The following is a 14,732-nucleotide window of genomic DNA, read 5'->3' as shown; positions in this document are numbered from 1 at the left end:
TTCGTTTCAGCACGACAGTGACTCAAGCATACATCCAAATCAACAAAGGAATGGCTTAATCAAAAGAAGATCAAAGTTTTTGAATGACCTAGCCATAGCCCAGACCCAAATCCACTAAAATTCTGTGGGATGACCTGAAGCGAGTTGTGCACAGGAGATGCCCTCACAATTTGATGGAACTAGAATGTTTTTGCAAGAAAGAGTAGGAAAATATAGTCAAGTCAAAATGTATCATGCTGATAAACTCTCACCCAAAAAGACTGAGTGGTGTAATAAAATCAAAACGTGCTTCAACAAAATATTAGTTTAGCGGTGTCCTTTTTTCCCAAAATAAAAATCCTGATTGTTTTTCACTTTATTTGTATACTTTGCAATTGTGGGAAATGATCTGATTTATCTTGGTTTCATTTTTTACATCACAAAAACTTCCCATTTTAAAAGGGATGTGTAGACTTTTTATATCCACTGTGTGGTGGTGGTGGGGGGGTGGGGGCGGTGATGATTCAGGCTTGTCTTGCAGCCACAGGACCTGGGAAACTTGCTGTCATTGAGACAATGATGAACTCCACTTTATATCAGAATATTCTTGAGGCAAACGTGAGGCCATCTGTCCAGCAGCTTAAGCTGGGCTGAAATTGGGTCATGCAACAGGAAAATGATCCCAAGCACACCAGAAAATCAATATCTGAATGGATAAACAAGAAAAAAAAATCAAGGTGTTGGAACGGCCAAGTCAAAGTCCTGACCCAAACCCCATTGAGATGCTGTGGCAGGATCTTAAGAGAGCTGTGCATAAATGAATACCCTCAAACATCAATGAACTGAATCAATGTTGTAAAGAAGAGTGGGCAATAATTTCTCTAAAACAATGGGACAGACTGATAAACTCATACAGAAAAGGTTTACTTCAAGTTATTGTTGATAAAGTTGTTTCTACATGTTAGTGAATTACAAGGTGTACTTTTTTCCACCAGGTTTCTGAATGTTGGTTTACTTTTTGGAAAAAATTACTGCATATTTTGCGAGTTTTTTGTTGCCAACTGAGGTTATTTGTTTATAGAAGTTGGTGAGGACCATACAATTGGTATTTAGGCCATTTAGGTATTTAGGTATTTACCATTGTGTATTTTTCATGTTGTAATTGTGGGTTTGAGAAAGGCTCTATATAAATAAATACTACTACTACTAATAATAATAATAAAAAATTATTAATATTATTATTATTATTATTATTATTATTACATCACTCCATGGAAGCCCCTGACTGGAATGTCTCTATTACATAAACTGCAATTAGAAACCGTAGAAACACTTCACAAGAATTTTATGCAGAGGAAAACAAATGATTTATTAAATCATAATTTTGCCATTTCCATCAAACCTCTCTGGAGTTATCTAAAAGTACCATTCATAATATTTGGTCACTTAATTTTGGAGAAAGGGAGTACAGAGGAAACTGTGAACATTTTTTCATTGTTGATGAGAAAATAGTAACTGTCACACTGCAGACGCTGTTGAAATCTGTTCTCTATTGTCTCTATTGTAGAAATCTACATTTTCCCCATGAGAAATTTCTTGGTGTTGTTTTCTGGTCTGAGTAAAATAATGTAACATTTTGGGGCAAATATACAGATCAGGAGACCAAAACTTGAAGCTAGGATGGCAAATATCTCTACAGCAACACTGTACTTTCCCGGAGAGCTGACGTATGCTGGAACAAATGTGATCCACACAGCACAGAAGATCAACATGCTGAAAGTGATAAATTTGGCCTCATTAAAATTGTCTGGAAGCTTCCGGGCAAAGAAGGCCAGAAGGAAGCAAATGGCAGCTAACAGTCCAATGTAGCCCAAAACCAGGGAAAAGCCTGTCACTGACCCCACCATGCACTCTAAGATGATCTTTGACCCTTGAATACTTAAGTTGCGGTGAGGAAAGGGGGGGCTGAGGGACAGCCATACACCACAGATAATTATCTGAATACAGGTAAAGAACAAAACACTTCCTCTTTGCTGACCTGGTCCAAACCACTTCATAAGGGCTGCAGATCCAGGTCTAGCTGAACGAAATGCAACCAGAACCACAATGGTTTTGACCAGGATGCATGAGATACAGAGAACAAAACTGATCCCAAAAGCTGCTTGCTGTAGCCTGCATGACCATAATGAGGGCTGACCCACAAACACCAGTGAACACAGGAAGCAGAGTTTGAGTGACAGCAAGAGCAGGAAGCTCAGCTCTGAGTTGTTGGCCTTGACGAGAGGAGTCTGCCTGTAGTACACAAAAACCACACCCACAGCTGCTGTCATCATGGCACCACACAAAGCGACAGTTGTCAAAGTGATGCCCATTGTCTCATTGAAGGAGAGGTACTCAACCTCACGTGGTACACATGCAGTCCTGAGACTGTTGGACCAGAATTCTGGGGGGCAACGATAACATTCTGGTGAGCCTATAAAAGAGATTTAAAAAAAAAAAAACATTCAGTTTGGTCCCTAACTTAACCTTAACCCCTCATAATAATAAGGTCTTCAGAATACTATGGGTATGTGATTTCCAGGAGCAGGGTTGGGCATGACAATTAACAAAATAGACACCGATAGTATACATTTGAGATCAGCATGTGCACATTGTAGGCTACAGGAATGAAGTTCTGTGAGGCATTAAGTATGAAATAAAACATGATGGGTCTGTGTGACATGTCCAGATCAAAGCAGAGTTACTGTCATTACCACAGAATTGATTATTTAGAACAGCACATCCTATTGTTGTATTCCTCTTATACCATAGCCATTACCAACATTTTTTTATTTATTAAAGTATGTCATATTTTTATGATTAATGTTGTGGAACATCTGCAAACCAGTTCCTGTTATCGCTATCATCCCTCACCAAAATTAATGTTACAGCTTTACCTCTGACTGTTACAAAGCAATGAGACCAGAGACTCCTTTAGTCAATGTGAAATAAACATCTCCTTATAGAAATATTCACCATATCAGTGATTATAAATGTTTTTTTAAATAACTTTGTGTAGCATTTATCATATAATTTCTTTTGTAAATTGTTACTATAGAAATGAAAACATATTAGAATGAGCACATGATTTGGCCTAAACCTATGATTTGGCCTGCTGCTGGAACTACTGTCTGAGTTACTGTTACAGAAAATTAATTAACAGAATTCAGCAGCATTGTGGTAGAATGAAAAATTATTCCATAGAATGTTATGGAACAGAATTAATTGAAGTGTTATTTGAAGGAACTTTGACCTGTGACATTGCTGAATTCTCCCTCAGCACACGGCAGGCAGTCGAAGCAACAAACTGGCAGGCCCTTCTTTATAACTTTGCGTTTCCCTTGGGGGCATTCAGCAGTGCACACAGACACAGGCACCTGAAATTATCAGAGATAAAAAGGCATTTAGAACTCAAGATTGTGTGCATTTTAGATTTTATGATTTAACACTCAGTGTTCTGTGCGTATTTTTGCCTGTTTAACAATCAACAATTATTTTCCAATATTTCAGCGTAGATACTCACATGATGCATACAATGATAGTTTCCTGAAAGACCAGATTTATGATGTGTGTAAGGATAAGACCTAAATAATAGAATTTATGTTTGGACAAATGGCTTGGTTTGAAAAAAGGGGCATTGAAAATCAAGCAAATGAATGAGTAAAGGAACTGTCTATGCAAAACAAAATCTTAAAATATTGAATGCCTTCAAAAATAATGAAATTAAACTTTTCTACATTAAAATACTATAAAGTGCAGTAAACAGTAATAAACTAAACAAAGTCGATATGTTATACAAATTTTTTTTTTTTAAATAGTAGTCTCAGGTATAATTTGCATAGATTTATTAGGAAATTAGTACCAGTACATTGTACTGAGCATATGGGAGAATCTGCCATAGTTCTTCAGCAGCCTTCATTATGTTTTTTTTTTTTTAATCAGAACATATATATATATACTGTATATATATATATATGTTCTGATGCTCACATGCTCACATGCGGTGGTGGGGCTTTCAGTGGTGGACAGGGGTGATGCAGTGAGTGACACATTTTTTTGAAATTTGTAATTAGACAAACTAGAATAATCATAAATTTTAGGATATTTTTGATACTTGGATACAAATCCTTTGCAGTCAACGACTGCCTGAAATCTGGAACAAATGGACATCATCAAATGCTGAGTTTCCTCCCTTGAGACGCTTTGCCAGGCCTTTACTACAGCTGCCTTCAGTTGCTGCTTGTTTGTAGGTCTTTCTGCCATCAGTTTTGTCTTCAGTAAGTGAAAAGCATGCTCAATTGGGTTGAGGTCATCGGACATTTAAGAACATTTCTTTGCCGTAAGAAGCTCTTGGGCTGCTTTCGGGATACATTTTGGGTCATTATCCATCTGTACTGTGAAGCGCTCTCCTATCAGTTTTTCAGAATTTGACTAAATCTGAGAAGAATGTACAGCTCTATACACTCCACAATTCATCCCGCTACTTATATCAGCAATCACATCATCATAAACACCAGTGACCCAGTTCAGTTGGCAGCCATTTACATGCCCATGCCATAACACTGCTCCACCATGTTTGACAGATTATGTGGTATGCTTTGGAACACAAGTCCTTCCTTCCTTTCCTTCTCCATACACTTCTCTTCCCATCATTCTCGTACAAGTTAATCTTGCATCAAAACTGGTCAGGCTTTTTCTAGAGTTTTTTTTAGCAAGTTAATCTGGCCTTTCTGTTCTTGAGTGTTACCATTGGTGTGCATCTTGAGGTAAATCATCAGTATTTACATTCATGAAGGTGTCTCTTGAATATAGACTTTGACAGTGATACCCCTAACTCCCCCAGAATGTTCTTGACTTGGCTAGATGATGTGAAGGGGTTTTTCTTCACCACGGAAAGAATTCTGTGATCATCCACGTTAGTTGTCTTCCATGGTCTTCCAGGCCTTTTGGTGTTGCTGAGCTCACCAGTGCATTCCTTCTTTTTAAGAATGTACCAAATTGTTGATTTGGCCAATCCTAAAGTTTCTGCTGTCTTTCTGATAGGTTTGTTTTTTTTTCAGCCTAATGATGGCCTCCTTTACTTGCATCAGCATCTCTTTGGACCCCATATTCAGAGTTCCCATGAAATGCATGGAATCAACTCCAGACCTTTTATCTCTTTAATTTATCAAGAAATAACGAGGAAGCAGTTGTGAAAATGGAGGGACTATGTAATAAATGGCTGTAATTCCTAAATGGTTCATGTAATATTTTTGTTAAAACCCTTGAATTAAAGACTACACTGAATTCTACACTTCAATCACATCTTGATTCCTTCAATTCCAACCCACTGAAGTGAAGTGAAGTGACTTGTGGCCAAGTATGGTGACCCATACTCGGAATTTGTGCTCTGCATTTAACCCATCCAAGTGCACACACAGTAGTGAACACACACACACCGTGAACACACACCCGGAGCAGTGGGCAGCCTTTTTTTTTTGCTGCGGCACCCGGGGAGCAGTTGGGGGTTGTGGTGCTGTAAATTACACAATCATATATATAGCCATAACATTAAAAACATTGACGGGTGAAGTGAATAACATTGAGTGTCTTGTTACAATGACCTGTCAAGGGGTGGGATATATTAGGCAGCAAGTGAGCAATCAGTTCTTGAAGTTGATGTGTTGGAAGCAGGAAAAATGGGCAAGTGTAAGGATCTGAGCAACTTTGATTTGGGACAAATTGTGATGGTTGGATGACTGGGTCCATAACAGCAGGTCTTGTGGGGTGTTCCCAGTATGCAGTGGTTAGTACCTACCTAAAGTGGTCCAAGGAAGGACAACTGGTGAACTGGTGACAGGGTCATGGGCGACCGAGGCTCCTTGATGTACATAGGGGGCGAAGCCTAGCCAGTCTAGTCCAATCCCACAGAAGAGCTACTGTAGCACAAATTGATGAAAAAGTTAATGCTAGCTATGATAGAAAGGTGTCAGAACACACAGTGCTTGCTGCATATGGGGCTGTGTAGCCATAGACCGGTCAGATTGCCCATGCTGACCACTGTCCACTGCTGAAAGCACCTACAATGGGCATGTGAACATCATAACTGAACCATGGAGCAATAGAAGAAGGTGGCCTGTTCTGATGAATCACGTTTTCTTTTACATAATGTGGATGGCTGAGTACATGTGAGTCTCTTAACTGGGGAAGAGATGACACCAGGGTGCACTATGGGAAGAAGGCAAGCCGGCAGAGGCAGTGTGATGCTCTGGGCAATGTTCTGCTGGGAAATCTTGTGTCCTGGCATTCATGTGGATGTTACTTTGACACATATCACCTACCTAAACATTGTTGCAGACCAAGTACACCTCTTCAAGACAACAGTATTCCCTAATGGCAGTGGCCTCTTTCAGCAGGATAATGCACCCTGCCACACTGCAAAAAAGTTCAGGAATGGTTCAAGGAACATGACAAAGTGTTCAACGTGTAGTCTTGGCCAAATTCTCCAGATCTCAATCCGATGGAGCATCTGACCTTCAAAGGTCTTGTGGAGTCCATGTCTCGACGGGTCAGAGCTGTTTTGGCAGCTCAAGGGGGACCTACATAATATTAGGCAGGTGATTTGAATGTTATGGCTGATCAGTATGTATATATATATATATATATATATATATATATATATATATATATATATATACATATATATATACATATATATGTGTGTGTGTATAGTGTACATGGATATTGTGTAATGTATGTAAATGAAGAAAACCAGAACTCAGAATGAAACCCAGATCCTCGAGCTGTGAAGAGCAGTACTACCTGTTCTGCCAACTAAGCTAAAATCAACTAAATCAACAAATTCTCTCAATTATACTTAAGTTATACTAAAGTATATATCAAAACTATTTTTCCAATATTTAAGGTCATAGGATCACAATTACCATTTTGTTCTTGGCTCTTGGCTAAACTCATAAAACTATATTGCCTATATTTATATGTTAATCTTAATTACCTTGTTTCCGATTCCTGGCCAGCTGATGGCAGATTCATTAATGATTAGGTTAGAACCCTCCAGTCGGCCAATAAGGACATATTGCAAGGTTCCTCCTGGACCTCTCTGCCAATTCACTATGTCATAGACAGCTGGAGTCTCTCCATCTTGAAAATAAAACTTCTCTCCCAGCTGAGTTGTGAAGTTCACCAGCTTAAGGTGCTCTAAGAGCTAGGAGGACAGTACCACATACAGTAATTACTACAAACAGCCAATTATAGCCCTGTTGTGTTTTATTCCTTAAATACTCAGGTCATTGTTTAAATTATGTATCACTGAGTACATTTGCCAGTATTATAAATGAAGCATTATAAATAAAGCATTATAAATAAAATAGTAATATAAATTCAGAATGATACAGATGATACAAAAATGTTATAAATAACACTGCATTACCTCTTGTGTAGTGATGATTTCTGGAGATGAGCAGCCTGGGGTCATAGTGGGGTCAGAACCGTTAGGTGCAGTGCAGGCCAGCAGAGAGTGGAGTGCATATGCAGCTGCATAAACAGACAGGTACACGTTGTAAGTGGCTCTTAAGTTGGAGACATCTGTGACGCTATTCTGTACCCCCTCTAGACTCTCCTTCCCACTGCATGGCGGTAAGCCACTCTGAGAGGCTACCATGTTGTTCTGTACAGGGCTGCAGCCAAACGTCCGCTCCCATAACTCTCTCAGTATTGTGTCGCGAGGATACCGGGAGGGATGGAGCTCTCGCAGGTGTTTCTCGAATCCAGGAATGGGTGCACTCCTAACAGCCACTCCCAGTGTGCCTTGAGCAATGGTGTAGAGCTCAGGGTTGCTCAAGAGAAGGCTACTGGTACTCCATACCTCACTGGCCAGGAACTGTCGGTCTGTCACATTTCTGCGAACCAGCTCAGTGAGGAACACCTCCACATCCATATCCCACACAAATACAATAATCACACGAGCAGATGAGCTCTGCACCATCTTTACAGCACGATCCACATCTTTTGCCAATCTCTCACGGAAAATAGTGCTGACAAAAGCTAGGCAGATGCCAGTATCTTTTGTCTCCTCCTTAAACGCTTGCAATGCCTGGAGCCCATAGTCATTTTCCTCCACAACAGCACCAACCCACGTCCAACCGAACCGTTTGGCCATCTGGGCCATGGTGCGAGCCTGATACATGTCACTGGAGATGGTGCGAAAGAAATTGGGATACTCTCGTCTGTTACTGAGACACACACATGTAGCCAGGTAGCTGATCTGAGGGATAAACAGAATATATTCCCAACATGATGATAAATACTATATGGCCAAAAATATGTAGACACCTGACCATCATGCTCATATGTGCTTGTTGAACATCCCATTCCAGATTTCATCCCCCTTTGCTTCTATTATAACCTTCATTCTTCGTGGAAGCCTGTCCACTAGATTTTGGAACTTGGCTGTGGGGATTTGTGCTCATTCAGCCAAAAGAGATTTAGTGATGTCAGGCACTGATGTCAGGCAAGTAGCCCTGCCACGTACTTGGCATTCCAATTCATCCCAAAGGTGTTCAGTAGGGTCGAGGCCAGGGCTCTGTGCAGGCTACTCAGGTTCTTCCACACTTCACTTATCACATTTTCATGGACCTCACTTTGTGCACAGGGGCATTGTCATGCTGGAACATTGCTTTTGTTCCAGGGAAGGGAAATCTTACAGTATACAGTGACATTTTAGACAAATCTGTCCTTCAAACTTTGCAGCAACAATTTGGGGAAGAACCACATATAGGTGAGATAGTCAGGTGTCCACATACTTTTGGTCATATAGTGTACCTAGCCCGCTGACACTGACTCACAAAGTAAAATTGTTCAAATACATCATATTCTCTGATATACTGTATAGTCACTCGTAACACTGCATATCTATACATATTCTGTGCTCTATGCATGATATTCGTATGATATTCATATGATATGTTTTGAAAATCAGAGAATCTGAGTTTTCATTTCATTCAGCCATTTTTCTACATGCTTTTTTCTTCTAATTTTTAGCCACATGATTATCATTTTACTGCCCCTTATGTAAGAAAATAAAAAAATCACTGTCTAATTATCTGTATTCCTTACCCTAGCCTACCCTTCATTCATATTCAGCTTCCTATAGCAAACTTTTTTCAACCCTTTAACTATTAAATTTCACAAACATCCTCAGGACAGATTTACTTCATGAACATAATATGATTACTCGTATATTACACTTATTATTTATATGTAAAGAATGTTATTCTGGCTATTTATTGGAGCCATAGCACTTTTATTATTGCTAAAACTTCCACCAACAGAATACACTGGCATCATTTAAAGGCTGCCTCAATCAGCTATTGAGGTTTGGATTAAACCCATTCAAGTGACCAGTGAAATACCTATAAGAACTAAAAAAAAAATAAATGTGATACCTGATAGTGGTGGCTTATTATTTCCTCCACTGTAACAGAATGATAAAATTGTGGATGCCTGGCAGAGCTTCTTGGGCCTCACTTTGAGACCCATGATATTAGAATGCTTATATATCGCTCTATATGCTCTATATTTAATCACCATGCTCAACATGACACTCACCATTGGTACACGCATTGGGCTTAGAACTCTGGACAGAATAATACACTGTGTGGAAGCAGAGTCTCCAATGATAAGTTTGGCAGGTCGGGTGGTCTCACAAGTGCCGTTCCCTCCACTGATCATGGACATGACTGCTCTCAGGCTATGAGGATAGCGTGAGCAGCTGTCCATGACATGGTAGCCCAGTCGAACCCCCGGGAGCAAAAAAGGATCTCTGTTAATCTCCTCCACAGCAAATACAATAGCCTGAGCCCACTGCACAGGACTCTCCTGAAATCTGAACATACAAGCAAAGGGAGTTACTAGCTGGATTATATAAACCCCTGCAGTGTTTGATACACGTAGCAGAAGCATGTCAATCAATACAATAAAACTGGGTATACACACACACACCCAGTGGCCCCACTAGAAAAAGAGAGAGAGAGCGAGAGAGAGAGAGAGAGAGAGAGAGAGAGAGGGTGTATATCTGTAAACTGGGATAAAGAGGGATAAAGAATAGTGTGGGACAAAGGGTAAAGTGGAAGACTTAAAATTGAACCTCTGTATCTTAAAGTGTATAATACTGTACTTCACTGAACTAAATTCATCCTTGGGAAGTAAAGCATTAAACTGATCAAGTCCTACATCCGTGATGCCACTTCTGGGGAGTGAAATACTTTATTTCAAAACTAGGATCATAAGAATTATTAACTGAAATGACATAGTCATCTGATGCAAATCTTGTTAAGGTTCTGAAAAAGTAAAACTTGATTAAGGGTTGGTAAAGTGTTAGCAGCAGAAAGTATAGACATTAATTTCAAATGCTTTTTTATCTACTTGTTTTTACTTGTTTTTATTTGCATTTTCTTCTCTCCCACTAGCATACCATATTGGTTAAGTGGGACAAGTATTGCTGGCAAACTGGGGTAGCCAATCAAGTAATTTAAAAAGGTTTTTTAGGTGAAAGCACGTTTTAAAAATGAAATGACAGATGTTTAAAATAATTAGTACACAGTACAAATGCATATAGTCTTATTATCATCATTATCATCCTGTCACACAGTAACACAAGAGGATAAGGATGAACTCTGTAGAAGAGTATAGGCAGCAGTATGTACATATACTGGTATCCAGTATGTACATATACTCATATATATATATGAGAGAGAGAGAGAGAGAAAAACATTGATTTGTAAAATACTGTTACTATAAAATAACTTTAAATATTTGAAAAATAAAACAATGTATTTTGTTGTTTATGCAGTCAGTTTATGTTGTTTATGCAGTTTTTGTTGGCTTTTTATGATGATAATAATGAACTAATAGGAAGCCGAATTACGCACGTATGAGTCCTGCAATGCTCATTTCGCGTTTTAGAGTGTTACTTAATTATAAAATAAAAGGGAATTTTGAAAAAAAATTACAGTCAACTAAAGCGCAAAAAGTTGTAGAATGGACATGAAAGGAAAGAAAATAACTGTCTAAAACTGCAGATAAAACAAGCAATGTATGTTTTCTCCTATAATTGCGGAATATATAATCAAATATTTTTAGAAAGTAAAGATTGTCGACGCAAAAATAAATTTTATAATGGATAGATTAATTATTAGAAAGAAGAATGTGGTTCTGAAGGTCGGCAGCGCGCGTGACAGAGACAGGCATTTCTCTACATTTGAAACCTCACCGAGTTAAAGTCTGAACTGTCATTTACACTAGTGCACTGGAAATGATGTGCGCTGGAGTACAGAGATTTAAAACAGCGCATGTTTGCGTACATCGCGCGCTCCGTGCGCAATACAGTGTCCTGTCCATTGGCAACCAAATAAATGCGCTCTAGAATTTTTGTCTTTCCATGTCAGATTGTACCAGAAAAGTCACACGTCCTTCTATGATATCAAGAAAATAACATTTCAAGGACATTCTCAAGGATACAGCTTTTGTACTTTTGGTATGTATCTTTCCCCTGGAAATGTGGATATAGTTTCTTAAATTATATACCTTAAAAAAGAGTTAAGGTATATAATTGGACCATAATTACATTTTAAGCCTTAAAGGTATACTATACATACCTTTTAAAAGACACTTACTAAAGGTACAAGAGCTGTACGCTTGATGGTACAGCGTCAAGGAATGGTACAGTTTAGTACCCTTTTTTCTGAGACAATATAAATGAAAATGGCTCTCTAGACCAGTGGTTCTCAAACATTTTTTTAGCCAGGGACACCTTTAAATGTAAATTAAATCCCACAGACCCCCTCAGTTCAGATTTCATAAACATTTTTGTCTACAACAATATACTGTCTATTTATTAGAGCCATAGAGCTTTCTGTTTCTGAACTTTCCACCAACAGAACATTATTTATGTGTGTACTGTTTTTGAGTCACTGAGGTTTAGATTTAAATAAGATCAAATGTTCCAGTCAGACAGTCTACAGCAAGCCAGATTTAACATGACTGGCTAGTGAGATGGTATAAAGCAGGGAAAACATCTCTTCATTGCTGTGACCGTCAAGGCCAAGACCTAATTTCACTTTGTCTCACATTTACAAATTTGTATACCTATGTCGTTTCTTTCTCTGTGAACAAAAACAGGTACATAATTAAAAAAAGAATAATAATAATTTATAGTTCTGACATTTTGCCAGAATGGCTGGCACATAAGCAGCGTATAACACTGACTTGTCTGATGCAAGCTTGCTACTAAAATAAAAAGTTTTAATAATAAATATGCACTGATAAATGATCCAAGTTTGCCTGTGAAGAGAAATCATAAACAGACAAAAATTATATTGGTCAAAAAGTTCCTGCATCACCATCATTAGTTAAGTTAAATATCTGATGACTTTGGGGAGACCCAGTAACTCACTCACTCATAGCAGGGCTGCAGGTATGGTTCTTTGGTGAAGCTCATGTCAAGAGCTGATGGCTGCATGTAGAAATTAATGAGTGCTCCAATGACCACATCTCCATCCTGAGAGAGACCCACAGTGTCAAGATGCTGTGCGTGGTCCAGGTACACACACCTCTCCTCTTGAGATGTCCCCACCACAGCCTCACACACTACCCATAATAATAGTAATAATGCCAGCAGGGACTGACACGGTGAAAGGACGGTAGCAGTCATCGGATCTAGTGAAGCTTCACTGTTCTGCCTTCCTCTGGCTGCACACAGTTTCTGGAGCTATTTCTAATCCCCACAAAGTCCTAAGAGATAAAAAAGAAAACAAAAAACATGGACTGAAGTGTTCTGAGGTTTTCCAAATCACACCTCCTTCTCCTGGGTCCAAGAAATAGAGATAATTGCTCAACAATTAGGAATTAGGCACACAGCTGAGTGTGTGATCGTGCAGAGAGTGATGTAATGAGTGATTATACAAGTTGGTTTTGGATAGTAATGTTAACTATTAAGAAGCTATTTAAGTTTTTCTGAAAAAAATGTATTAAATTACAGTAACAGTTAAACATGTTGGATTATAGAATGTAAGATATTCTAGTGAAGGTGTAAAACATTATACAAATTTTGAGGCAACACTTTTAACCATTCAGAAGCTATTGAAGTTTATTCTGAATAAAAGTGGTTAAAATTCAGTAACAGGTAACCTTGCCAAACTAGATTGAGTAGTATATTCCAGTATAATGTTATTGTATTGTATGTATAGAATAATATTATACAAGTTGTTTTGGAACAATACCCTTTTTTGCAAATAAAAATATCAATTACAATTCAAAAGCAAAAGATAAATTCTGTAAGAGGACAGCTGGGTTGGCCTTGTGCCAACACTAGAGGAAGGCAGCAAGTAACCAGAGACATTGACAGAATGGCTCTTGCTACCAAAAGGGAGAGAGAGCACTCTCTAAATTATAATCAGTGGCAATCAGCCCCACTGGTACCTGGGTCTATTTACAGAGAGCTATCCACTCACTTAGTCCTCAGTCTCGAGTTAACCTTGCTGCATGCTGCTGCTCAATTCTTGGCTGGTAATTTCTGGTAATCCTCTTGGTTACATCTTGGCATTTTCTCTGGCTTCTCTAGCCAACTGTCGAGCTCTCTAAGCTCTCAGTGTAAGTATACACCGATCAGCCATAATATTAAAACCACTGACAGGTGAAGTGAATAACATTGATTAACTTGTTCAAATGGCACCTGTCAAGGGGTGGGATATATTTGCCAACAAGTGAACAGTCAGTTCTCAAAGTTGATGTGTTGGAATCAGGAAAAATGGGCACACATAAGGATCTGAGTGACTTTGACAAGGGAAAAATTGTGATGGCTAGATGACTAGGTCAGAGCATCTCCAGAACGGCAGGTTTTGTGGGGTGTTCCTGGTATGCAGTGGATAGTACCTACCAAAAGTGGTCCAAAGAAGGACAACCAGCGAACTAGCAACAGGGTCATGGAGCGAAGGCTAGCCCGTCTGGTCTGATCCCCCAGAAGAGCCACTGTAGCACAAATTGCTGAAAAGGTTAATGCTAGCTATGATAGAAAGTTGTCAAAACACACAGTGCATCACAGCTTGCTGTATATGGGGCTCCCAAAGAATTGCAGGAAGCATAGTACTAGTGTAGGAAGACAACTGCCTCAAATGGATACTCCAGTAGCACCAATCCTCATGTCTAGTGGAAAGCATTTTGACTATTCTGAAGATACAGTGCAACTGGGTTGCACCTGACTCTTCCAAGAAGAGCAAGAGGCCCCCGTTAAGGGAAATAGGTGTCTGTACTATATGTATATCGGGCATTTTTGCACCACATTATCAGAATTGACAGGAAAAACCATAGGCTCACCCTAGGATGGGGGATGTGTGAGAAGCCCATTCATTTTTACTATGTTAGCCACTTCCATGGTTTTCCTGCAGGCAACAATCTTCTGCAGTTGACAGGAGGAGAAAGCCATTAAGGGGTCCATAGTTTGCAGCCAATTCTGGAAGGAATTTTCTGCCAGCTTTTGGAGGCTTCTCTCAGTCTGCCCTCAGGGTTCCAAGTACTCTCACAAAGGCGACACTCAGGATGTCACCTTTTGAGTATCAGTTTGGGTACCCACCTTGTTTTCTGAGCAGATGGCAGATATCAGAGTCTGCACAACAGAACAACTAGTACAGCACTGCAGGCAAATCTGGAAAAAAGTATAG

The 14,732-nt window shown here is 39.2% G+C and overlaps 1 protein-coding gene across 1 annotated transcript; it reads right to left on the bottom strand.

Annotated features, from left to right (window-relative positions):
- Positions 1–1,550: 1,550 nt before the first annotated feature.
- On the bottom strand, positions 1,551–14,509 carry LOC113534758 (extracellular calcium-sensing receptor). Its single transcript, XM_053234994.1, is given in 8 exon segments — positions 1,551–2,452; positions 3,272–3,395; positions 7,013–7,222; positions 7,448–8,281; positions 9,625–9,901; positions 12,474–12,738; positions 12,741–12,807; positions 14,429–14,509. Coding segments are annotated over 8 exon segments (2,760 nt in total).
- Between the last annotated feature and the right edge of the window lie 223 nt (positions 14,510–14,732).

This window comes from Pangasianodon hypophthalmus, chromosome 6 (genome assembly GCF_027358585.1).
Source record: "Pangasianodon hypophthalmus isolate fPanHyp1 chromosome 6, fPanHyp1.pri, whole genome shotgun sequence".
Taxonomy (NCBI): domain Eukaryota; kingdom Metazoa; phylum Chordata; class Actinopteri; order Siluriformes; family Pangasiidae; genus Pangasianodon; species Pangasianodon hypophthalmus.
The sequence above is the reverse complement of the archived record's forward strand: the minus strand, read 5'-3'. Positions and strand labels throughout refer to the sequence as shown.